Genomic DNA, 24,515 nt, shown 5'->3' with positions numbered 1-24,515 from the left:
TTAGAAAAATATATAATATTTATCTGGGTATCTTCAGGTCAAAACGATCAAAGTTGCAATACGAATTTGTAAAGACATCACTGAAAAGTGATATAAAGGGGGTTATTCTAACTTTGGAGGAGTGTTAATCCGTCCCAAAAGTGACGGTAAAGTGACGGATATACCACCAGCCGTATTACGAGTTCCATAGGATATAATGGACTCGTAATACGGCTGGTGGTAAATCCGTCACTTTTCCGCCACTTTTGGGACGGATTAACACCTCCTCCAAAGTTAGAATAACCCCCAAAGTGTCTTAAGTCTTTAGAAAGGAAACAAAGTACCTGGTTTCTGGTGGAAAATCTCCTCAGAGGGCCACATGAGAAGAGGTGTGTGGCAAACTGGTGTGTGCGTCGATTTCTCCTCAGCACACACGGACTTGCGTCGTTATTTTCCACGCGGACAGTCGGGCGTCGTTTTCCGGTGCGCGGACAGTCTCTTACTGGGGTTTGCGGGGAGTACCAGATGTCCCGGGTCTGGGCGTGGATTTTCCTGCTTGTTTTCCGGCTGCGCGTCATTCTGCGGGGCTGCGCGTCGAAGTTTCGATCTCACGGCAGGTGTCGCGTCGATTTCTCCTGCGGAGTCGGGCGGCGTTGTCCTTGCGAGGCCGTGCGTCAAAGTTTTGATCTCATGGCAGGCGTTGCGTCAATTTCTCCTGGGAAGTCGGGCGGCGTTGTCCTTGCGAGGCCGTGCGTCAAAGTTTTGATCTCACGGCAGGCGTCGCGTCAATTTCTCCTGCGGAGTCGGGCGGCGTTGTCCTTGCGAGGCCGTGCGTCAAAGTTTTGATCTCACGGCAGGCGTCACGTCGATTTCTCCCGGGAAGTCGGGCGGCGTTGTCCTTGCGAGGCCGTGCGTCAAAGTTTCGGTCGTCCCGAAGACGTCACGTCGATCAGCGTCGGTGTGCGGCGTTTTTCTTGCCACGGAATAAGCTGTGCGTCGAAACGTTCGGCGCACGGAGTGTCCAAGAGGAAGAGAGAAGTCTTTTTGGTCCTGAGACTTCAAGGAACAGGAGGCAAGCTCTATCCAAGCCCTTGGAGAGCACTTTTACAGCCAGACAAGAGTTCAGCAAGGCAGCAGGCCAACAGCAAGGCAGCAGTCCTTTGTAGAAAAGCAGACAGGTGAGTCCTTTGAGCAGCCAGGCAGTTCTTCTTGGCAGGATGTAGTTTCTGGTTCAGGTTTCTTCTCCAGCAAGTGTCTAAAAACCAGCAAAAATGAGGTCAGAAAAAGAAAAGGAGGAAGGCAAAAAGTTTGGGGATGACCCTGTCAAAAAGCCAGGTCCAACAGAAACTAATACAGAAAATATGCCACAACTCATAATAAGTTAGGTCAAGCGAGTAATGATGTTATTGTGTCAGCTCTTGTAACCCCCATGACACTGATGTTGCAGGACCCATCCCCTCTCCCATGCAGTCTTTTGCCGCTGTGTCACCCATGGAAGTAGGCAGCCCCTGCGTATATTAGCCCTTAAAATCTAGTTCCTTTTTAGCAAATGTGTGCATCACTTTCACGAATGTGCATGTCCTAAAGCTCATTTGCAAATGTACACTTTAGTTGCTAGTCATTTGTGAATTTGCAAAGGTGGTTTACTTGGAGTTGCTCTTTGGTTAGCTGCATATGCACTCTAAGCCACTACCGAGAACTGAACGCACCTAAAGTAACACATTTCCTTTATTTATATTTAGGAGGGGTTCTGTGATTGTTGATGCAGAGGTCAACTTTAATAGCACATCGTCACTTCCTTCTCCAGAAGACATCATCAGTACCTTGGCCACCAACACTGTCCTGGGAAACATCTCAGTGGATCCTTCAAGCATTGAGTCCGAAGGTGAATGTCTATCTCACATGCACACAAATACTGCTGCCTTTTCATTGCCGGTTAACTACTTGTCCATCATTCTTTTTGACATGCCACATGTCCACCAGCACATCTGGTTACTGGGAGGCAGAGGTGGGCCATAGGAGGCACTCAAGGGAGAAGTTCTAACAGGGATTTCCTGAGATGGAGGAGCTCCTACGTTCTTATCTGTAGGGAGTGCGCTGCCAAGGCCCCAGGTCCCAGAAGAAGGATATTTCCTCTGGTCCTACTTCTTTCAGGCTGAGACTTGAGGGTGGAGGCCAGGGCAGAAGGAGACTTTGAGTGGGAGCCTTCTGAGTCAGTGAGGAGTCCTCGCCTGGGAGAATTCTGCATGGCTGTCCTTCTAGGGGTTCTGAACTGTTGCCCCTGGCATCTTCACAATTTTCATCATGTCATTGTTCTTCTTTCGATAGACCTTTGTTTAATACAGGTAGTCACCATAAAGTACAGCAAACCTCAAAGCTTAATACATGTTTCTTCTTTGTCTGATACTGGGGTATACCTTTAAGTGTTTCCAGACCAACTGGGTTGAATGAATAATGACACTGATACAGTATCCACTGCCTTTTGCAAGGCCTATTGGCTTGGTAATGACAGTCAATGCCCACATTGAAATTAATAATGCTGTGGTCCCTACCGAAGAACTGATTACCAAGATTCGGAGAAGTACTGCTACAAAAATAGGAGACTCCTGAAAATTGGGTCTCACGAACGTCCAGTGGGAGGAGGGATGCCTTCATCTTCTAGGTATACTTAGAGATGGGAGGAAGTTGCAGAGAAGAGGGTCCTGCACTCTTGGTCCATCCATGAAGATCTTTTGAGAGTTGTTTAGTGCCTACAAGTGTTGGGGTGTTTTAGGGACTACTTTCTGTCCTGGGCGAGATGACAGAAGGGGAAGGAAAGAAGCCTTCAATTCTGGTAGGTGGCAGTGATTTTGAATACACTCTATAGCGTCAAAAGGACTCACTTTAAAAACAATTCCAGTACTCACCAGTTTCTAACAGTGAGTAGAGAAGTTATTGTATTGATATAAAACATTTTGGCCTCAAAATGTATCAATAATTGAAAAATACATAATTACAAGCATAAAGTCTGTTTTTTATGGAAATATTACGGGCCAGATGTTCAAAGCCCTTTTGCATTTCTTAATGGTCCAAATCGGTATTTTGGGCTGATAAGAAATGAGAACTGGGCTTTTTTACAAAGCCCTTTCTGGAAATGCAAATTGCGATTTCTATCCTGTAGAAATCGCAATTTGCGATTCCTATAGTAGGAAATGCAAATAGGGATTTCCAAAATGCTATTTAAGCATTTTGGAGATGCAATTATCACCGACTTGAAGTTGGTGGTAACCTGGTGCAATTAACAACAAACAAACCCAAGGTGCTTTTTTTTTAATTGCAATAGAGCACACACATGCCCCTTAGGGTGCACCCCTATTTTTGTGGTCCACCAGGGGGGCCTTTTTCCCATTGCCATCCCTGGTTTTTAATTTCCTAAATAGCGATTTATTAATAGGAAATCACTATTTACGAAATGCAAAACCGACCTATTGATTAAAATGCAATGGGATTTCTTAATACCGATTTCCTAATAGCGATTCCTAAACTGTAGGAATTGCTATTAGGAAATCGGTATCTTTGTACATAACAGTTTCCATTTCTTAAATAGCGATTTCTATGAAGTCGCCATTTAAGAAATGAAAATGTGCTTTTTCGTACATCTGGCCCGACATCCTTCCACTCTCACGCTTTGAACAGTGATACTGTTTCTTAAAAACTTTCAGACTATAGCTTTACATCACAGAGGTTTCCAATTGGTTTGCTCATGTTCTGCCTTCACATCCCGTGTCTCCACTCATCATGGCTTTCTTTCTGTTAGTGCTATCTTACTGTGTAGGTGGTTGCGGGATACAGAGCTCATTTGAAATAGGGTAGGAACTCGTGATGCAGGATTGCATATTAAATCCAAAAACTTGTCTATGACGAATATTTGCAAACCTACCTGTTATTCTTTTCAGTATTGGCCATTAAGCGGATATTAGCTCTGAACTGTATTAGGCCAACCTAGCCAGCATATCCCAGGTTGCTAAAATGTTAATGTACAATACTTAAATACTAGGACTTACTCTACATGCCACACCACAGCCACCATATGCCACCATGTGGAGTGATTTCCACTGTTATACTAGACAAAACTATCTAAAATTATATTGAAATACCCACTAAGCTACTCTAGTTTTGCACTAGTGTTTTCACATGCTACTAGTTTAGTGAGAACTTTGAAAGGAGACTTGCCATCACAATTCTGTACGGGGTTGCACCTCTGATGGCACCATTACAAGTCAGCCAGTAATTGAGACTGAAGGTACCAATTCTGGCCGGTATCACCAACCCACTTAATAAGCATTATATGGTTCTAGGCCTGGAATTATAGAAAGCATGTGTGCCTGGCTTTACATGATCCAATTCCATATGCGATTGCCTAATCCATTCGTGTTTACATGCCCATTTATTTTACCTGGTTTTGTCTGATGCATTCCTGGACCCAGGATCTGGTGAGATACTATTCATCCTTGGGCTGCTGTTCAGCCCAACTCGAAAGGCCTATCTGTTAATGGTATCCATGCTAATCGTATCCTTCACTTTATTTCACTTATTTCTTGTTTTCTCAGATGTGTCCTTACTTCTGTAAGAATTTTAATGTTTGAAAAATTAGAAAAATTTAAAAAGAGTTACTTTGATAAACATAAACCCACGGTCATTGACTCCTTGTTTCTTATTAGCTTCAGATGCAGTGTTTTAACATATTCATACACATGGTCTTATCAGCCCCTCTCTCTTGCTCTAGGTATCTTCAATCAAGCCAGCACTACCAGCTTTCCTTCCTTGACAAGCTCACCTCTGTCATCACTTGAAGTATCTACCACTTCAGGAAACCAGTCAACTACATTTGTCTCATCACCAACCATAAACACTGCATCCCCACCATCTACTAACAGTCCATTACCTGAAGTGAGTGTTTCCAACTCCCCTCTGTTACGAACTGAAGTGTTAACAACTTCTGGAAATCAATCCTCAGCCATGTTTGGCTCATCACAACCTGTAAATACTGCATCCCACCCATCTACTAGTGGCTTATCAGCTGCAGTGGGTATTTCTGTCTCCCCACTGTCACCAACTGAAGTGTTAACAACTTCTGGAAATCAATCCTCAGCCATGTTTGGCTCATCACCACCTGTAAATACTGCATCCCACCCATCTACTAATGGCTTGTTAGCTGCAGTGAGTATTTCTGTCTCCCCACTGTCACCAACTGAAGTGTTAACAACTTCTGGAAATCAATTTTCAGCCATGTTTGTCTCATCACCAGCTGTAAACACTGTATCACACCCATCTACTAGTGGTTCATTATCTGAAGTGAGTGTTTCAGTCTCCCCACTGACACCAACTGAAGTGTTAACAACTTCTCGAAATCAATCCTCCGCCATGCTTGGCTCATCACCACCTGTAAATACTGCATTCCACCCATCTACTAATGGCTCGTTACCTGCAGTGAGTGTTTCTGTCTCCCCACTGTCACCAACTGGAAATCAATCTTCAGCCATGTTTGTCTCGTCCCCACCTGTAAATACTGCATCCCACCCATCTACTAATGGCTCGTTAGCTGCAGTCAGTGTTTCTGTCTCCCCACTGTCACCAACTGAAGTATTAACAACTTCTGGAAATCAATCTTCAGCCATGTTTGTCTCATCACCAGCTGTAAACACAGCATCTCACCCATCTACTAATGGTTCATTATCTGAAGTGAGTGTTTCAGTCTCCCCACTGACACCAACTGAAGTGTTAACAACTTCTGGAAATCAATCCTCAGCCATGTTTGTCTCATCACCGCCTGTAAATACTGCATCACAACCATCTTCTAATTTTTCCTTACCTACAATGAGTGTTTCCAACTTTCCACCATCTTCAGCTGAAGGGTTAACAACCTCTGGACATCACTCTGCAGTGTCTGTGTCATCACCACTCATAAACACAGGAACAAAGCTGTCTACTACCAATCTGCCATCTACTGTGAGTGTGTTTATGTCAATTGCATCATCCAGTGCAGTACTTCCTACCTCTGAAAGAGAGTCTTCCACTCCATTTTCCTCGTCTTTATCCCTTGCTAGCACATCCGGAGGGTGGCCAACCACAAGAAACCCAGATACAACCTTATCCAGCACCACAGTGACCGCGGCTCCTCCAGCTGTTCTGCTTTCTTTCAGAATTACAGATGAACAATACAGTAAGAGCCTGGATAATCATTCCTCACCGGAGTTCCAAACTTTAAAGGAAGAACTTGAAGACCTGGTGAGTACTGAAATGAGTTAGAATAAATTGTACTTCTTTGGTGAAATAGTTATTTCTGAAAGTTAAAGTAAGGACTTTTAGCTAAATGTGCATATAACTCTGTGACACAAAGCAGCGGTGCCAGATGGGGTCAGAATTTAAAGACACTGTTTTTGGAAGGATTCTGCAGGTTAAATCAATTGACTTAATGGTTGGGATTCTTACCATATAGTTTTGAAAGCTCTGTTTCTTGTGTATGTGTGAGATTATCACAATCACAGGTGAGATGTTTTTTGTTGATATTTGAGATTGCCACTTTCACAGGTGAGATGGCCATCACAAATATCACTTTCAGGTGTAGTAAATAACCTTTCACTTCTGTCTATGAGTACAATTATTCATATTGCAATTTGTATAGGCAACAGCCACACTACTAGTTTTACATGGCTGTTGGATGCTTTGACCCCAAACCTCGCGGTGAAGTTGATTTTTTTGGATATGATGCTGGGTGGAGCAAACAATGCTGGATAGACAGTGACTGGTAATGTATGGTACTAAAAAAGACAGTGATGACAGGATTTCCTCTAGAAGTGTAATTTCCACTGGAGGATCAATGTATTAACTTTAGCTTCAACCCAGTCTCCGTTTTGTCTTTACATATTCACAGTCAATTAAAAACAACCCTCAAGTCCATCCATCTTAATTGAAGGTTGGAGGTTGGCAAAGGAATTTGCAGATATGGGCTGCCAGCTGATATGAAGCCATTTACCATCCCCAAAATACTTTATGTAGCCCCTATTGGCTCAGTTGGTCTCTTTCCTGCTTGCTCATGTACTGAACAAATAGCTGTGCAGCTTTAAGCTTACTTTGAATTTAGTTGTTCAATTTAATCTTCCTCCTGCTCTGCCCATACATATCTGGGGTAGGTACAGTCAAACCGAGATTTTTGAATTTCATAAGGTCTGAAACACAGCATTTTTCAGCACAAATTTGAATGAAAACTTTCTTCTAGCTCAACACTTGATTCAGAGTTTGGCTGATGGGTTACTCCGTCACAAACGTGACGGATATCCCGTCTGCCATATTATGATCTCCATAGGCTATTATGGGATCGGAATATGGTGTACGGGAAAGCTGTCACATTTGTGACAGAGTAACACCCTCCGCCAAACTCTAAATCGGGCCCAAAATCATCTGTATTTGCATATGTAGCTAAAGGAGCAACTACTTTCTTGGCACATTGAGGTAAGTGATTGCTTGCTGATATCAGTGTGCAATCTGCAGGTCCCAGCTTTGAATCCTGGGACAGCAACATCTGACTTCATCCTTTTTGCAGACAGGCAAGTCTTTGAGTGTGACAATATTAACATTCGTAATTTACAAGTTCTCTAACAAGCAGTCTATTTCTTATTATGTCAAGGAGCTTGCAGAGCCAGCTGTTTATATTTGGGATTCCCTCAGAGGTTTTTGGAACAGTTCTCCCTAGTCTTAAAAGTCCAGTAACAGGGAATGGCACAGTTTGAACAGTGGTTCCCAACCTTTTGAGTTCTGTGGACCCCCATTTTATCAATACTGGAGCCCGGGGACCCCCACTGAATTATTATTGGAACCCGGGGACCCCCACTGTGTCATTACTGATAGCTGTTACATAATATTAATACATTTTTTAAGCAGTCACGGACCCCCTGAGGAGGCTTCGCGGACCCCCAGGGGTCCCCGGCCCACAGGTTGGGAACCACTGAGTTAGAAGATTTTTAGGCAGCGAGGTGAAATGTAAATGAGGGGCTTGAAATACAGAGTTTGACTTGTTTCTTTTACATCCACAGCTAACGCCGATATACCAAACAAAATTCCCAAATTGCAAACGCGTGACAGTGACGGGCTTTAGGTAAGTACCATAGGCAGCATTTGCATAAGATATTCATTCATCTTAGCTGAAATCACTAACATTTGATGTATGTTGAAATTCAGGAGGAGGAGCTGAGGCACAGAAGAGAGCCCTCCCCTACTTAACTGATGTCAGTGGTGCCAGGTGAAATCAACTCTAGGGATGTGTGAATATATCATTGTTTGACTTCACTGATGCAAAGTTTGGGCCTCTGCATCTGGATGTCGCACCCCAGGAAAGATGGGAAATTTACCTGTGGGTAATGGTTTCCAGTAGGCCGCGGGAGCATCCTTTATCCTGAGTAGCAGGGGTTCATACAGGGCTGTTCCATAACCATGCATTGGTGATCCTGCTGCCAGAAGACTTACCTTTAAGGGTAGTGCCTTTTACAGTGAAGAAACAGAACTGTGAAGTTTCCCAGGTTCATGTATGAGTTATTCTGCCATTCCAGGTTTTTGCTTTGCATTCTGGGACTTTTCGTCATGTTTATCCTTTTACACTACCAGGAGGACCAGTCTCAAGATGCAAAGAAAAAAACCCTTAGTGCATGACCCTAGAAATCTCAAGATCTCAGTTGTAACTGTTTGCTCTTTCAAGTCTGCTCCTTTTTTTCCTCTATTTAAAAATAATATGCAAAGTTGTGAAATGCTTGTCTTTGCTTCTTTCTGCAAACATAATCAAGACCTATTCGATGACTTTTGCCTAGGTAGATGTTTTTTGTAGCAAAGTGCCCTTTTTTGGGTTGTCACACAAACATGTTTTGCCCCAATGCTAATGGTTAGGACTTTGAAAGTTCACTGGAGTCTGCTAACGAGGCACTAGAGCCAGTGCTCTCTCCCTAACTATGATATATGTGATTTGGTATCCCTAATTGACAAAGACTTTAACCCCTTATGAGCCCCTGCAAATGGTACCACTGGTAACCAGGGCATAGGAGTTAAAGGGGGTCTCCGAGCCTTAAGCACTATTTGTGCCACCCTGAGTGACTCATGTAAACAGGGGAGAGCAAACCCACCATTGCAGACTGCCGGTACAGTGCAAACTGCTCAAACTTGACTTTGCCCTCACCATGTGTGGCAAGGTCGAAGCCCTACTTTTAATATATGCCAGTCACCCCCAAGTTAAGTATCCTAAGCCCAGGCGGCAGGGTGCATTATGTTAAAGGTGTGGGCATATAAGTTTGAGCTTATATGTCCCTATTGTAGTCTCTTCCCATTACCACTATAAGTGGTCAGGGGGCCATAGGCTAACATGGTGTGGCACATGCGCATCCCAGAGTCACTAACTCCATGAAGATCCTGCTAAGATATGTCATGTTTGGTATCAAATGACTTGTCTCGTTAAATCTTACTTTATTTTACAGTCAGATTTAATGTGACATGCACCCAGGTGGCTACCTTAGAGGCTGTCCCAGCCTTTCCTGTGACCAGGCTCACAGCCTGCAGCTGCTGCCACCAAGACAGGAATTTGCTCTGATGCCAGAAGCCGTGAACACCCCAGGAGTCATAAACAAAGGCCTCCCTGTCCAGGTGGTGTCACCTCCTTCTCTGACAGGATGGCTAAAGTGGCACATAAAGGTGGTGAGCGTCAAAGCCCACACCATCTCTGATTTACAATCAGGGTGACTCCCAAAGAAGGACAAAGCCATCCGTTGCCCCACGAAAATGAGGTAATCAGAAGGCATACACCCCCGGAGGATTAGCCACACCCCTAGAGTGGGCTACCTGTTCTGTACAGTCGAGGAAGAGTTCTGACATTTTGAAAAGTTGCAAAATAGAGGGTTCTAGGTAGAGAAGATGGCACAGTTCCCCATATGTGGTCACCTCTGGGGCATATTTGGCACTGTGGTTAGTAGCCCATTAGTCCACACCCCAAATGCCCCTAAATCTAGGAACCTCAGATCTGATTCTGCTTGCAAACCGGGACAAAGAAGAGACCAGATTCTCCGAATTCAGGACCTGCATAAAACAAAGGTGTGATATCTTGCACCCATAGCAACCACTCTGTGACTTTTCCCAGACCAGAGACTGGTTCCAAAGGCAAGAGAAACTTCTCTGAGCACCAAAGGCAACTCCAGAACTCCCTTGGACTAGACGTACTAATCCCCTGCGGCCTGCAGGTAAAGCACGCTCCTGGAAACAAAGAATCACTGGCCATAGGGCCTGCCATAAGTAAATGGTCTAGTGCACTGGGGGAAATGTAGTCCTGACCTCTAGCAAGTTTCAGGTGGCTACTGTTTTCCCCCGATATAAGGACATTGAAGTAACCATACACTGTGTTTGCCACTGCCAAGGCTTGTTAGTGGCCAGCCAGGTTACCACTACCTTTGCTCGATGCTGCAGCCGGAGTGAACCTCAGTGGCTCCATTGTCTAGCTTTTTGCATCTCTTTCCTCACCAACATCAGCTATGTAGTAAGAACAGCACTCCCGGGTCTCCCGCTCCAGCACCAAGGACAGCCAGGACAATCCTACACCCAGGCCCTATGAGCCAGGTAAAATTCAGCTGACTGTCATGGCTTGGTCCTGGGACCTGCATCACCTTAAACCTAAGTGATTTCCACTAGACCCGACTTGCAAATGACAGATTGTCACTAGCTGTTTTCTCCATTGACTAAAACATTAATGTTTGACAATAGTGAAATTAACTGATTTATTTTTTCTTCTAAGAATCCATAACTCTGGTAATACCGATCTGATTGGTGTCTACATTTATATAAATTTATGTAAATATTTGCTTCCTTGTTAAAAATTGGTGTTGGAATACATTTTTTACTTATCGTCCATGTTGGCGCTGAAATACTTAACACATATTCCTCTATGGAAGCCTGACTGCCCTGTGACACACTACCAGGACTGAGCTAGGGATTTACTTGTGTGAATCCAAAGGCCCCAATTTGGAGTATTGTGAGAGTATGGCGTAGTGAAGCCTAACCAGCCTCACTGCATAATACTCTACTTTCCTACATGTTTTCAAACGTTCCCAAATCGAAGAGTGTTTCTTCAATGCAAGGGGTTAAAGGTGTAGGCAGATTTATTTGAAACGGTCCGATGTCCATACCTCTCACATAGTATAATGATCTGTACAAAGCCAAAACAACTGTTCAATGAGGATTATGCTGCTGATTCACCCGTCAAAAGTCAGATCTCGTGAATGTGAAGAGGGAGAAAAAAAGAGGAGAAAGAGGAAAGAAGAGGAACAAGCATTTGCAGTGCAACGGGTCTCGCATTTGCTCGAGTTAGAGCTGTTAGCATTGTACACTCCTAACTGGACTTTTCACACAAATTGAAAGAAAAAAAACGAGCGTGATTGACCTATGTAAAAACCAGCACAAGAGGGATGGAGCGCTTGTGCGCTCGACCCTAAAAAACTATAGAAGTGGACAAAAGTATAAGTGGATAGTAAAGGAGATAAGTGAATGAGAAGAGAAGATAATAGACAGAAGCTATAAAAAAGGAAGAAACAAGATTTTTAAGAATGGTAGGAACAATCTAGGAAAGAGGCAGAAAAGAGAATGGAGAAAACAACACAAAGAGAATAAAAATAATAGAAAAGAAAATGGTGGGAGATATAGAATCTAAAGCGAAGTAGGGCTAGCTAGACAAATGGAACATAATTAATATAGTAATAATAAAAGAACATATAGAGGGTCATTACGACCCCGGCGGTCTGTGTAATAGTGGAGGTATTACCGACAACAGGCTGGCGTTACATACATCTACTATTATGACATTGGCGGTGTGGCTAAAGCCAAGCCGCCAAGTTAACACACTGACCGCCACGGCGGTAACGACCGCTGGGCTGGAGACTACAGTCTCCAGTCTGGCGGCCGTCACTAGGCTGCCCATGGCATTTTGACCCCGTCCACCTCCATGGTTTCCGTGGTTTCTGTACCGCCACAGAAACCATGGCGGTAGGCACTATCAGTGCCAGGGAACTCCTTTCCTGGCACTGATAGGGGGCCCCCCCAACCCCCTCCCCAGAGTCCTTCCCCACCCTCCTCCTCCCACTCCCGCCCACCCCCCACATATACACACATACACGCACATACATACACACCCATACACACACATACACACATTCACCCACTCATGCATACATTCATTCACACTCACAGCAACACTCACGAACATACATCCAGGCACACACGCAATCACACGACACAACATGCACTCATGCACACACGCATTACACACGCATGCATGCATTCACACACAGTCACACACACTCCCTCACACGCACACAACACCCTCCACCCCCCTCTCCTGTCGGAGAACCTGACTTACCTGCTTGCAGGGGGTCCTCCGGCAGGAGACGGGATGCAGCGCTGCTGCCAGCAGCAGCGTCTGCCAGAAAAGCACCACCAGGCCGTATCATGGAACATGATACAGTAGGTGGTGTTTTGCTAGTGTGACGCTGCAGCTGGCAAAGGCGCCATGTTAATGCCGTCCGCTGCTATTACCGTTGCTGGAATTCTGCCAGCCTTCTGGCGGAATTCCGGCTACGGTCATAATTCCATGGACGGTCAATAGCCACGGCGATGGTATGTTGGCGGCCGTTACCGTGGCGGTAGGCGGCATTTGCCGCCAATGTCATAATGAGGGCCATAATTCATAAAAATTTGCAAAAAACGAAACATTAGTCTCTCTCTGTCCCAATGATTGTTGATTGCTGGCCACATACCTCAGTGGTGCAGAGGGGTCCTCTTCCCCCCAATACCAATGTTTATCTTACAGATGCGGGAGACCCTTCTTCACATTCTGCAGGGGGGGGTCCCATCATTTTACGATACGCCACTGTTGCCGTCATTGGCTCTGCCATCTTGAAAGTGTGGAAAATAATGTTTCAAGATGGATAAACTATATTTCCTATAATTCCAAAATGGCTGCCACCCATCCATTGCTATTAAAGGATTAGTAAGTTAAATCATATTCTGCCCAGTAGAGCCATCAAAAGGGAAAGGCAACTAACGTGTTTTTTCTCTTCTCTGAGCCATGTGCTTTTTGGGGGTCCCAAGCTCCCACTAAAAATATATTTGGATAATTAAAATGAAGCCTGATCTGTTTCTTCATGGTGCAGCTTCCGCAGACAAGCCAGTAGATGGCACCAAACCCATGTTTTCTCTTTCCATGGTGAACATTTATTTCTACTTTTGAGATGTTCCACTGATTACCAACCAGAGAGGATCTTGCAACAGTTTTTGTTGTGGGACCCAAGAACGTTTGTGACACACCTGCTGCAGAAGACCGTGTAAAACTACCATGCACGTGTTGAAACCTTAGAATCTGTGTTGGGTGTCTTATCTTAGGCATCTTGTTGACAAGTATGGTACTAAGAGGTTTGAGAGGTATGTAGATGCGTATTCACAAGGCATGTTGTCTTGAATTCGGCCCTTGATTGGTCGTGAGTCAGCAGGGTGAAATCAGCGACGACGAGATATGTGGCCATATGTATGAACACATTTTCCCATTGATACAGAATGGGAAAAACCCTTTGCTACATCTGGCCCATGGTCTGTGCACTTTAGGCCAAGAATGAAGTAGGATGAGTTTGCCTTTGCACAACAGGAGAATAATCTGACTGCATATTTGAAACCAGAACAAATTCTGCTGAACGTAGACACAACTAAAGCATATTTGGTAAAAGGAGGGAAATGCAAAAGAACAAAAAACAGACATATGCAGGTACTTTAAATCATCCAGATGGTCTCAAAGGGCAGAGCAATATAAGTCTACACGTTCCCTATATGTCTATCTCCCTTAGTTTTGGCTGCCTCCTCTTCGCACCTGTTGACATCCTTAATGATGATAGCTGAAATGCTACCATTCAGGTGACTCATTTCGCGATCTGCAGGCTCCATGTTGTCAATATCAAGCCCTTATTCGCTTTCATCTTGTTCTGATAACTATTATCTCTCAGTAGTTATTTCAACACGCTGTTTCAAATTAATTTCCAATGCTTACTTCAGTTCATTACTTAACAGTGGAAGTGTTTCCTTTAGTAAGATATGCGCCGTAAACTGATCCACTCAGTGCAGCCACTGTAAAGTAACCTAAACCTCTCATCTTTGCTCCTAGGAATGGGTCTGTGATCGTCGAGACAAAGCTTGAGTTTAATGACACTTCGGTTCCTTCTGTGGATAATATCACCAGCACCCTGAATGAGACTGTGGCCAGCGGGGGCCTGGGCAGCTTTACAGTGGACTCCACGAGCATCGCATCCAGTGAGTGACTGTCTCCAAGGCGCACTGATTCTAGGAGGGTGGGAAGCCTCGAAGGGGAAGGTTTGTCCTGTTCTTTAGGGTGTAAAGTGCGAGGAGGTATCTTGTAAGGCGACTGATGTTAAGTGCTCACCTACTTTATGGACCACTGTCCATATCAGGTTGTTTTCTGTGTGAGCCAGGGTCCTTGTAATTGATTACTATCTTCATTGTTAGGTGTCCAATCAACCTACTACAAAGTTGGGATTCGAGCAGGCGTGGCAGGAGTGTTGTCACCCCATCCCGCCCCTACAAGTCACCGCGAGCCCCTCCTGGATTCTAGTCCTAATTGTCTTTGTCGTTATGCTGTTTTGTCTTTGTTGTGTGATGTTTGAATCCCAGGAGGAGGAAACTTCCGTTAGGCCATCAGCATTTTGCATCATTATTATGTGTTATGCTTGTTACGCAAAGTTCCTGAAACTACCTTATTAAATCACACTAGTAATTACGTGCTGTTTGTGGAAAAAATGTAGCGGGGCGCACAGGAACAGCACGAACGACCAGCGAGCAGCTGCTGTTTACAGCACTTGTGTTTTTTTTTTGTACTATCATTTAGCACAATACGTTTCCTTGTGAACAAAATAGGCATAACGACACAACACGTTTCATGCTAAAATATAGGGCCCGGTGCCAGTTTTGCATTTGACATAGTTTTGTGTAAATTTCTAGAAACTTTGAATAGCAAGGCAAAAACAAGTTATGCAAATTTTGCGCACCCGTTAAGACATCCAAGTCAATAAATACCTTTATAAATTTTCGTGAATGTGCATACACTGCATTTCCTACGTGGGTAGCGGGCTGTTACTAGGTAAAGAGACCATTAAGTGGTTTGGGTAGTTTGTCTCTTCTGGGGTGTGGATCTTTTTTGGTTGAGGTGATCCTTCAAGGTTTTGACTCTTTTAAAGGCAAAGCTTGTTTTTCCTAGGTGGTTTCTCCCATGTTGAGAAATTAGCAATGTTTATTAACATATTTCTTTCTTTTGTTGGTGATGGGTGGCTATGTAATGACATATGCCATTCTATAATTTTTTTATTTAGGTATTGTCTCTAAGAATGCTTCTCTGTTGGTGTTTTTAACAAGTATTGTCCTACTTGTGGGGGCTCCATAGAATAATATTGTCATATAAAGGATTGTTTGTCTCATATATATTGTCTAAATTAACCTGTGCTAACCTCCTGGTAGCTTGGCACAGAGCAGGCAGGCTTAACTTAGAAGGCAATGTGTAAAAGTATTTGTGTGACCCTCCAACTTCAGTAACAAAGTGAAAGGCACCACAAAGAAGTCTCAACGCCAGTTTAGAAAACTAAATAGCATTGATCTGATAATTTAGACCCAGATAAGAAATTCAGTTAGATAATCAACAGGCCAATCATAAATTAAGTTGCACGCGTATTTAGGTATGGGGTTCTGATGAAAGATTACAGTGAGTTCCTCCCAGGGTGTTGTTGAGGTGCTTACGGTATTGTGGTGTCCAAATTAGGCAGTTTGGGGTGAGGAACTCATGGTTTCTCTTGCGTGTCCTCTCTGGATTTCCTTGAGTGATGCATTGCTGCTAGCAGTTGTGGGAGAAACTGAGGGTGCTCCTGCTATGTGGAATATGGTGCCACAACGGGTGTAGATGAAATGTGTGTGGTGTTTTTGATGGAAGCTATACAGTGCAGGTGCAAAGCGTCTTCCTTGCTCTGGCCCATGTGAATGTTGAATGCACCTCTCCTGGGGTCTTTACGGCTCTAACCACAAAGTGGAGATTACTGGTTGTTGAGGCCGCTGATGACTGTCCCAATCCAAAGTACTCCTCCTCCCGAGGGAGTCACGGTGCAACCGCCTGGATGGCAGGGATTGGGTGAGTCCTGCAGCCGCACTGGAGGTCAGGGGATGTTCCCGGGAGGCAGGGAGCCTCTGCGTTGTTAGGGTGATGCCGGGTGGCCTAGAAGGTCAGAGGGGAGCAGAGCTGGATCCCGAAGTGGGTGTGGGACCTTCACTGGCTCCCCCAGCAGAGGTAAGAGATGGTGCGGCATTCTCTGGCTTAGATGGCACCCGGCAGCACAAGAGGCAGCGGTCGCTGAGTGTGGGGGAATTGTTTTTTCGATAGCTCTGCAGCACCCATGACAATTTGAGGCAAGTGGCACCCGGTAGCCCGAGAGGCAGTGGTTGCTGGATGCGGGGTGATGTCCTGAAGTAGCGCCACATCGCTGGTGATGATTTTAGGCAGACTGCATCTGGCGGCCTGAGAAGCAGCGGTCGCTGGGTGCTGGGGTGATTTCTTTAAGCAGTGCTACACCGCCTTCGTAGAGTTAGCTCCCTGACGGTCCTGGGGGAGAGAAGGACAGCAGGCCAACACACAGGGCACAAATCCCCAAGGTAGTCCCTCCTGGTACACTGTGAGAGTGCAAGCAGGCCAGCACAGCAAAACAGCAGTTTATTGGCAGTCCCTCCTGGCAGGCACCAGTGCAGTAGGCCAACACAGCAAAGCAGACCAAAGTGGCAATCTCTTCTGGCAGCACAGTAGACAGGATGTAACAGGCCACCCCAGCAATTGGTCCAGTGGCTGTCCTTCCTGGCAGTCCAGCTCCTTGTAGTGACAGAGAGGGTCATTATGACCCCAGCGGTAGGTGATGATGTGGCGGTAGTACCGCCAACATGTTGACGGTACATACAGCCACATTATGACATTGGCGGGTTGGCTGCAGCCAACCCACCAATTTACCATACCTACCGCCATGGCGGTAGCAGCCGCCGGGCCGGAGATAACAATTTCCAGCCCGGCGGCCACTATAGCACAGCCGGCGGCATTTTTGAGCCAGCCTACCGCCATGATTTTCGTGGTGTTACCAACACCACGAAAACCATGGCAGAAGGCCCTACCAGTGACAGGGAATTCCTTCCCTTTCACTGGTAGGAGGTTCACCCACCCCCCCAAACAATCCCCAGATGCCCTCCACGCCCTCTCATCCACACTCCCCCTCTTCCAATTCCCCACCCTCCCCATAAACGCACGCTCCGCAGACACGCACCACGCATACACCCACTCACTCACACTGGCATACATGCATTCAGACATGCATACATCCTGTCATGCTCGCACACATCTGTGAACACATTCATACATGACATGCATACAGCATTCACATTTCCATACTTACACGCATTCACACACATCCATACACCCACGCAAACAACACTACACACACAGACGCATTCACGCACACACTCACACATTCATACACACAACTCCCCCCACACACACACACAACACCCATACCCCTCTCCCCTGTCGGAAGCCCAACTTACCTTCATACAGCTGGTCTTCCGTCAGGGAACGGGACGGTGCTGCTACCGCCAGCAGCGCCCGCCAGGAGAACACCACCAGGCCATATCATATGTCATGATACGGCTGGTGACGGTCTACTGGTGTGGCGGTGCTGGTGGTAGCAGCGCCACCTTACCACCGTCTGCCAGTATGGCCATGGCCGGATTTCCGCCCTTTTTGTGACGGAAGTCCGACTGTGGTCATAATCTGGTGGACGGATGGTAGCCGTGGTGATGGTCTTTTGGCGGCCGTCACTGCGGTGGTAGGCGGTTTATACTGCCAATGTCATAATGTGGGCCAGAGTCTCCCTAGGATCCTGAAGTGAACCAACTTGGTGAGGTTTGGGGTCCAACTTTTATACTTTGGTGCCCAGGTTCTGGAAGGTTGGGGAAACTTCCAGACTTTCCTTTGAAGTTCCCAGGGTCCCTTGCCTGCCCTCCCTGGCTCCAGAAACTTAGCAGGGGGCATGCAGCCCTTTGTGTGAGGACAGACACAGCCCTATTTAGAGGCAAGTGTCAGCTCCTCCCTCCCACCTATTCCAGGATGACACATCAGCCTGGGGATGGGTCATCAATATGCTAAAGCCACACCCAAGCTCCCTTTGTGTGTGCCTGTCTAGTAGGAATGCAAAGGGCCCAGCTGTCATCTACCCTAGACGTGTATTCAAGGACAGGCAGAGGCATAGAATGGTTAAAGTAAGAAAATGCCAACTTTCTAAAAGTGGCATTTTCAGACTTACAATTTGAAATCCAACTTCACCATAAGTTGTGATTTTAAATCGTGAGTCCAGGGACACCAAATTCCATATTTCTATCTTGTCTCTTTGGGAAGTTACACTCAAAAGATGTTTTAAGTCAACCCCAATGCTATTCTATGAGAGAGTTAGGCCTTGCAATAGTGAGAAGCATGTACAGCAGTTTTTTCACTATCTGGACATGTTCAACTGAAAATGTACATGCCCAACCTTTTATGTGCACTGCACCCTGCTCTTTGGGTCAACTAGGGCCTACCTTAGGGGTGACTTACATGTAATAAAAGGGAAGGCTTGGGCCTGGCAAGTGGGTTCACTTGCCAGGTCGAAATGGCAGTTTAAAACTGCACACATTGACACTGCAGTGGCAGGTCTGAGACATATTTATAGGGCTACAATCAGTGCTGAAGGCCCACTAGTAGCATTTAATTTACGGACCCTGGGGACATATAGTGTGCTTTACTAGGCACTTACAAATAATTTAAATATGCCAATTAGGAGAAACCAATGTTACCATGTTTTAGAGGACAAAGCACCTGCACTTTAGCACTGGTCAGCATTTTGGCAATGATTTGGTAAGGGATATCTCAAAAGCAATATGTTGGTGGCCTGTCAAAGCGACTATTAAGGGTTTCTTAAATGTAAGTTGACGTTCGTTGACAATTATACGTTTTAAAGAGGAGACTATATTAAGAGTGGGCTTAGTGAAAAAATGTTTGAGGTTATTTTCTTATATAGATGTTACTGGTGTTTTTGCAGCTGATTCGGAGGTGTCTCCACAGTGCACGTCGAAATTTTATACCAGTATATGGTTGGAATCTGCAGAGTACTCAAAACGTATATTCAGTTAGGTATATTCAGTTAGGTCTTCTAGGAATTTGGTATTCTGTCCATCACTGTGGTAATTAATAATACAGAGCATGGGAAAATGTTGTTTGATATGATTTCTGTTTTAAGGCATTGGACATAATGGAAGTTGAACTCTGACTAATCTTGCACTTGAGAGTGTTCCAGTGTATAAGTGCCACTCCACCTCCCTTGCTATTACTTCTATCCATTCCAAGGAAATAATATACTTGAGCAGCGACGGCCGCCGCAAATTTCAATGTGAGGGGTGGGGAGGACGACGGGGATGGGTGAAACAATAAATAAACCGTACCTTTCCCGCCGTTCCCGCTGACACCTACCCCTCGCCTCCTCTGCTGCTGATGGTTGTGTCCTAGCATTTGCTGGGACACCAGCACAGGCTCCCCAGCAATCCTGGAGCTGCTTTCATACTAAACATAACAGGAAAGCTGTGCAAGGACTTGTCTGAGCGGCTCGGACTGCCACTCAGACATAGCCCTGGGGTCTGTGCAGTTTCTCCAGCCCGGCTGTTTTTTAACATAGCCGGGCTCGAGAACCCTAAGTGCGCATGTCTGTTTGGCCAGCCTGAGACATGCGCACTTAGGTGCACTCTCTCCTCATCCCCCCTCCCACCTCCCATGACCCCACCCTTCCCTGCACTGCTGGCTGAGCCAGCAGATGAAAAAATAAAACGATATTAAATTATCATTTTATGTTTCATCTTCTGGCTCTTAGCCAGGGGGGCGACGCTCCTCCACCGTTGCGGAGGAGCTGCCCCTGTCCTTGAGGTAGCATGGAATCCAGGTTTCCGTTAAGAAAACTACATCCAGTTTTTAAAGTCTCTCCATCTTCAATTGTGTGCGCTGTGGCCGATTTCCATTCATGCAGAATGCACTCAAGTGTGACATAGGCTGTTGTTTATTTGAATAAAGATACCCGCGGTCTGCAGTGCTTTGTTGACGCCTTTTTTTACCTTTGATAGAGTAGGAATCTTTGACTCTGTAGAGTCTGATATTTCAGTGATGAGTTTGTTTTCGAGGATTGTTAATAGGTTATTGTTGCCGCTGTTATGTTGGTTAGAAAATCTTTTACTATACTGCTCAGGGTCTACGAGACACAAGTAAATCTTAAGCCATATACAACGTATATTTTGATTGTAGGAAGAAAGCTGTGTGTGTGTCAGGTCATAGTTTCTGCATGCGTGCTCTTGTGTATAGATAATTAGTCGAGTAGTGTTAGAAAGTTGTGTGAGTTTCATTAATTGGAATGGTTTCCTCTCCTGGATGTTTTTCATCCTGAAGTAGGCTGCTAAAAGAGCTTCTTATCAAAGGTGCTTGATTCTACATTATCAGTTCCATTGAGTGTTGCCCTTTTTGACGGTCTCTCACAGCACACATATAATTTAGAAGTTATGCTGCCGATGATGAGAATTGCAGTGAGTCCTCACAATATTTATCTTGCGCCCCAATCTTTGTGTATTATGCCAGGGCTTTCATAATTCTCTCAAGTGCATGTGTGTAATATTTGAAGAAGTGCATGCCCTGGGGTTTATTTCACAGCCAAAGGTCACTAGTCTCTCGGTGTGAAAGCGACGCACTGGCCAATTTACCATTGATGGTCTACAGCTCCAGCGAGCAAAGGAGGCATCTGAGATCACATCAAAATAGTTTACCATTAGTCTATCTCTGCAAATCAGCTGCTCTGCTCTGGAGTTAGTGGTGAACAAAATGTCACTGCCTCAGGTGCCACAAATCCTTTCACTGGCCAATAGTCTTGTGTAAATCAGCTTTGTGTATATGACAAAGAGAATGTGCATGGCAGAGACTGGGGAATAAAGCAGTGGACATAAAGTAGATTAGTAACTGATCAGGAGATGGGTCAAACATAGACATGGGGCAGGAAATGGCTTGGTGATAGACAGAGGGTGTGGAAGGACCTACCTGGGGAAATAAGGAATGAGTGGAGGTAACAGTCTGGGATAAATTGGGGTTACACATGCATCCAATGATGTAAGAAAAGAACAATGTTTTGGTAAGTGGGCAGAAAGCAGGCAACAAAAAAGGAGACATCACATATGAAATGGCGAAAATGACTGAAAGACCAGAAATAGTCACGTGGTAAAAGTGTAAACTTCATGGTGTGTGGCCGCTCAAATGGCTTGAGTTTAAATGTGCACTATGAGCGAACAAGCACTCACTTCCCTTGTTGATAAGCGGGCCAAAAGCTTCTACAAGAGCTTGGTGGAGAGGGGATGCATAACAGCACTTAAGAGCAATGAAAGCAAATATTTTTCTATGTTGGAATGGAGCAGCTATTCTATTTGGAGGTAGCAGATGTTTTCTGCTCATTTTATGGGAGGGATGTTGAACCTCTGTATCTGGGTACAATGCAGAAAGTGGAAGGGGGGCCTAGGTGTGTGCTAATATAAGGGGATCACTTTTATCAGTGGTTCTAACTAACTTCTTAAAACATGTTCTTCTGTATGGGCACATTTGGTCATGTATTCATCTCTCTCTCCAAGGTATCATCTCTCCCATTTCAACGGACTCACCACCATCAACAAGTGGAATGTCCTCAACCCCTGGAACTGAGTCCGCCACATCTGCATCTACAAATGCTATATTCTTATTTAATACCACCAGTCCATCTTCCATAATCACTGTACCTCAACCTAATGTGACTGATTCACCTTCTGCAGCCACTACATCTCTTTCTAATGTGTCAAATACGCCTTCAACACTCAGTGCATCACTACCTAAGATGACTAATGCAACTCGAGCAGTCACTGCATCTGCGCCTGAAATGAATAATTCAACGTATTCAATTAATGCATCTCTGCCTGATATGACTAATTCAAATCCAGCAGCCACTGCATCTCTACCTGATATGACCAATTCATCACCTAAATTCACTACATCTCTGACAACCATGACCAATTCATCTCTCATAGCAAGTGCATCCCTACCTAGTATGACTAATTTATCTCCCACAGTCACTGCATCTCTACCTAATATAACTAATTCAACTCCTGCAATCTCTGCACCTCTGTCATCTGTGACCAGTTCATCTCATGCAATCACTGCATCTTTACCTAATATGACGAATTCAACTCCTCCAATCACTGTATCACTGTCAACTGTTACCAATCAAACTCCTGCAATCACTGGTTCTCTACCTAATATAACCGATTTCTCTCTCACAGTCACTGCCTCGTTACCTAATATGACAAATTCACCACCTGCAATCACTACATCTCTGCCAACCATGACCAATTCATCTCCCACAGTCAATGCATCTCTACCTAGTACGACCAATTCATCTCCCACATTCACTGAATTGCTACCTGATTTGACTAATTCAACTCCTGCAGTCACTGTATCTCTGTCAACTGTTACCAGTTCATCTCATGCAGTCTCTGCATCTCTACCAAATATAACCGATGCATCTCTCACCGTCACTGCCTCTTTACCTAATATGACCAATTCACCACATGCAGTCACTACATCTCTGCCAACCGTGACCAATTCATCTCCCACAATCACTCCATCTGTACCGAGTACAACCAATTCATCATCATCATTTGAAACATCTTCGACTTCTGCATCTCCTTCTATCGCACTGTCAACATCCTTGACACATTCTAGCACATTCAGCACTTTGACACCCGGAACAAGCACAATTTTATCTTCAACCAGTACTTCCACGGCTCCTGTCACAATTCCCACGTTGACTTTTAGAATTACAAATCAAAACTTTTCTGAAAACCTCAAGAATCCCTCCTCACCTGAGTACATCGAGTTGAAGAACCGTCTTGAAAAGTCGGTAAGCACTGATACATTTTGAAATTATCAGTTAAAATAAAATATGCGTCTTGATGAATACAGTCTTGCAGAAGAGGGAAGTTATGGGCTGCCTACTTTATGGACATGCCCTTCTGTAATGCACAGTGGGTAGGTCATAATAGAGAAGAATTGAACAGGCAAATATTTTCTTTAAACTTCAGTTCAGCATCTTTGTTAATGTGGCAGAGTGGGGAGCCACCATTGCATTAGTGGCATTGGTTTTAGGCCCTTTTTGAAACTTAAAATCTCAGGAATGAATAGTCGCCCAGGTATGTGTGTTATTAATAATGTTAATTCGCTTACATGTTGTAATGTTAGGATCTTTTTTGTAATCGCTCCTGCGTGAGCTCCAATGAACCATGAGATGCTCTTTTGGCGCTTCGTCTGACTTGTCATTTTTCTCATCCACAGCTAACTGAGATTTATAAACGCAAATTCTCCAACTGCAAAGCTGTGGAAGTAACAGGGTTTCGGTATGTATATGTTTGCACAGATGTGCATTCTTGTATTCGGAAAGCAGGAATGGTATATAGATTTTGAAATTCATTATGATATGATGCCATCTGCTATATTAGCCCCCTACTCACACTCTCTCTCTCTCTCTCTCTCTCTCTCTCTCTCCCTCCTGTCTGTTGTAATATGGCGGGCGGGCTATTCATCACGTTTGGGACGGAGTAATCCCCTCCACTGAGGTAGTAATGAGGCCCCATATGTTTGCATCCTACACTAGATGACAGAAGTGTGCTAAGTATGTGACTCTACAACAGTAAAGTAAACTAATAGTTACAGGTCGCATGTTCCACATTGTGTGTGTGTGTGTGTGTGTATATATATATATATATATATATATATATATATATATGTGTGTGTGTGTGTGTGTTAATAACTTTGGCGGCGTTCTACAAATCTGCAGAAAACTTTCAAAAGGAAAAAGATCATCTTATTTGGAATTGATGGGACACGTTTTGTGAAGTGCAATCAAGTGAGGTGTGGCAAATAACAAGGGGTGTTTAAAAATTACCTTTTACCATTCTTTGCAGTCTGGACTTACACCAAAATTAGCATGAAAGTAAAACTTACGGATTTGATTTGGTGAGATCCATTCAGTAGCTTTCCAGAAAATAGTCTTCAAAAATGTTTTTGTGTATGTTCGAAAAGATTGAAAGAGTTAGAGCTACATGGAGCATTATTCTGTGAAGTTTACTATCCCGGGTTTGTGGATGAACAACAGACCCAAATTAAAATAAACAAATCTGGTTTAAGGAGGGAACATTTTCTCTCGTCTATTTCAGGCGTTCTGATCTGAATCGGTGGCCTCAAACCCCATGCTATCTGATTGACTGGCCTTAATATTAAAAGTTACATTTGTTTGTACTGCAATTAAACAGTTCGGAAT

At 44.6% G+C, this 24,515-nt stretch overlaps 1 protein-coding gene across 1 annotated transcript in view; it reads left to right on the top strand.

Moving 5' to 3' along the window:
* Positions 1 to 24,515, top strand: part of LOC138283927 (pneumococcal serine-rich repeat protein-like) — a 128,644-nt gene that overhangs the window by 34,608 nt on the left and 69,521 nt on the right. Inside the window, exons 5-10 of the mRNA XM_069222158.1 lie at positions 1,722 to 1,864; positions 4,745 to 6,246; positions 8,052 to 8,113; positions 14,189 to 14,334; positions 21,799 to 23,099; positions 23,531 to 23,592. Of these exons, the coding sequence (XP_069078259.1) occupies positions 1,722 to 1,864; positions 4,745 to 6,246; positions 8,052 to 8,113; positions 14,189 to 14,334; positions 21,799 to 23,099; positions 23,531 to 23,592 (3,216 nt within the window). The remainder of the gene's footprint in view (positions 1 to 1,721; positions 1,865 to 4,744; positions 6,247 to 8,051; positions 8,114 to 14,188; positions 14,335 to 21,798; positions 23,100 to 23,530; positions 23,593 to 24,515) is intronic.

This window comes from Pleurodeles waltl, chromosome 3_1, assembly GCF_031143425.1.
Source record: "Pleurodeles waltl isolate 20211129_DDA chromosome 3_1, aPleWal1.hap1.20221129, whole genome shotgun sequence".
Taxonomy (NCBI): Eukaryota; Metazoa; Chordata; class Amphibia; order Caudata; family Salamandridae; genus Pleurodeles; species Pleurodeles waltl.
The sequence above is the reverse complement of the archived record's forward strand: the minus strand, read 5'-3'. Positions and strand labels throughout refer to the sequence as shown.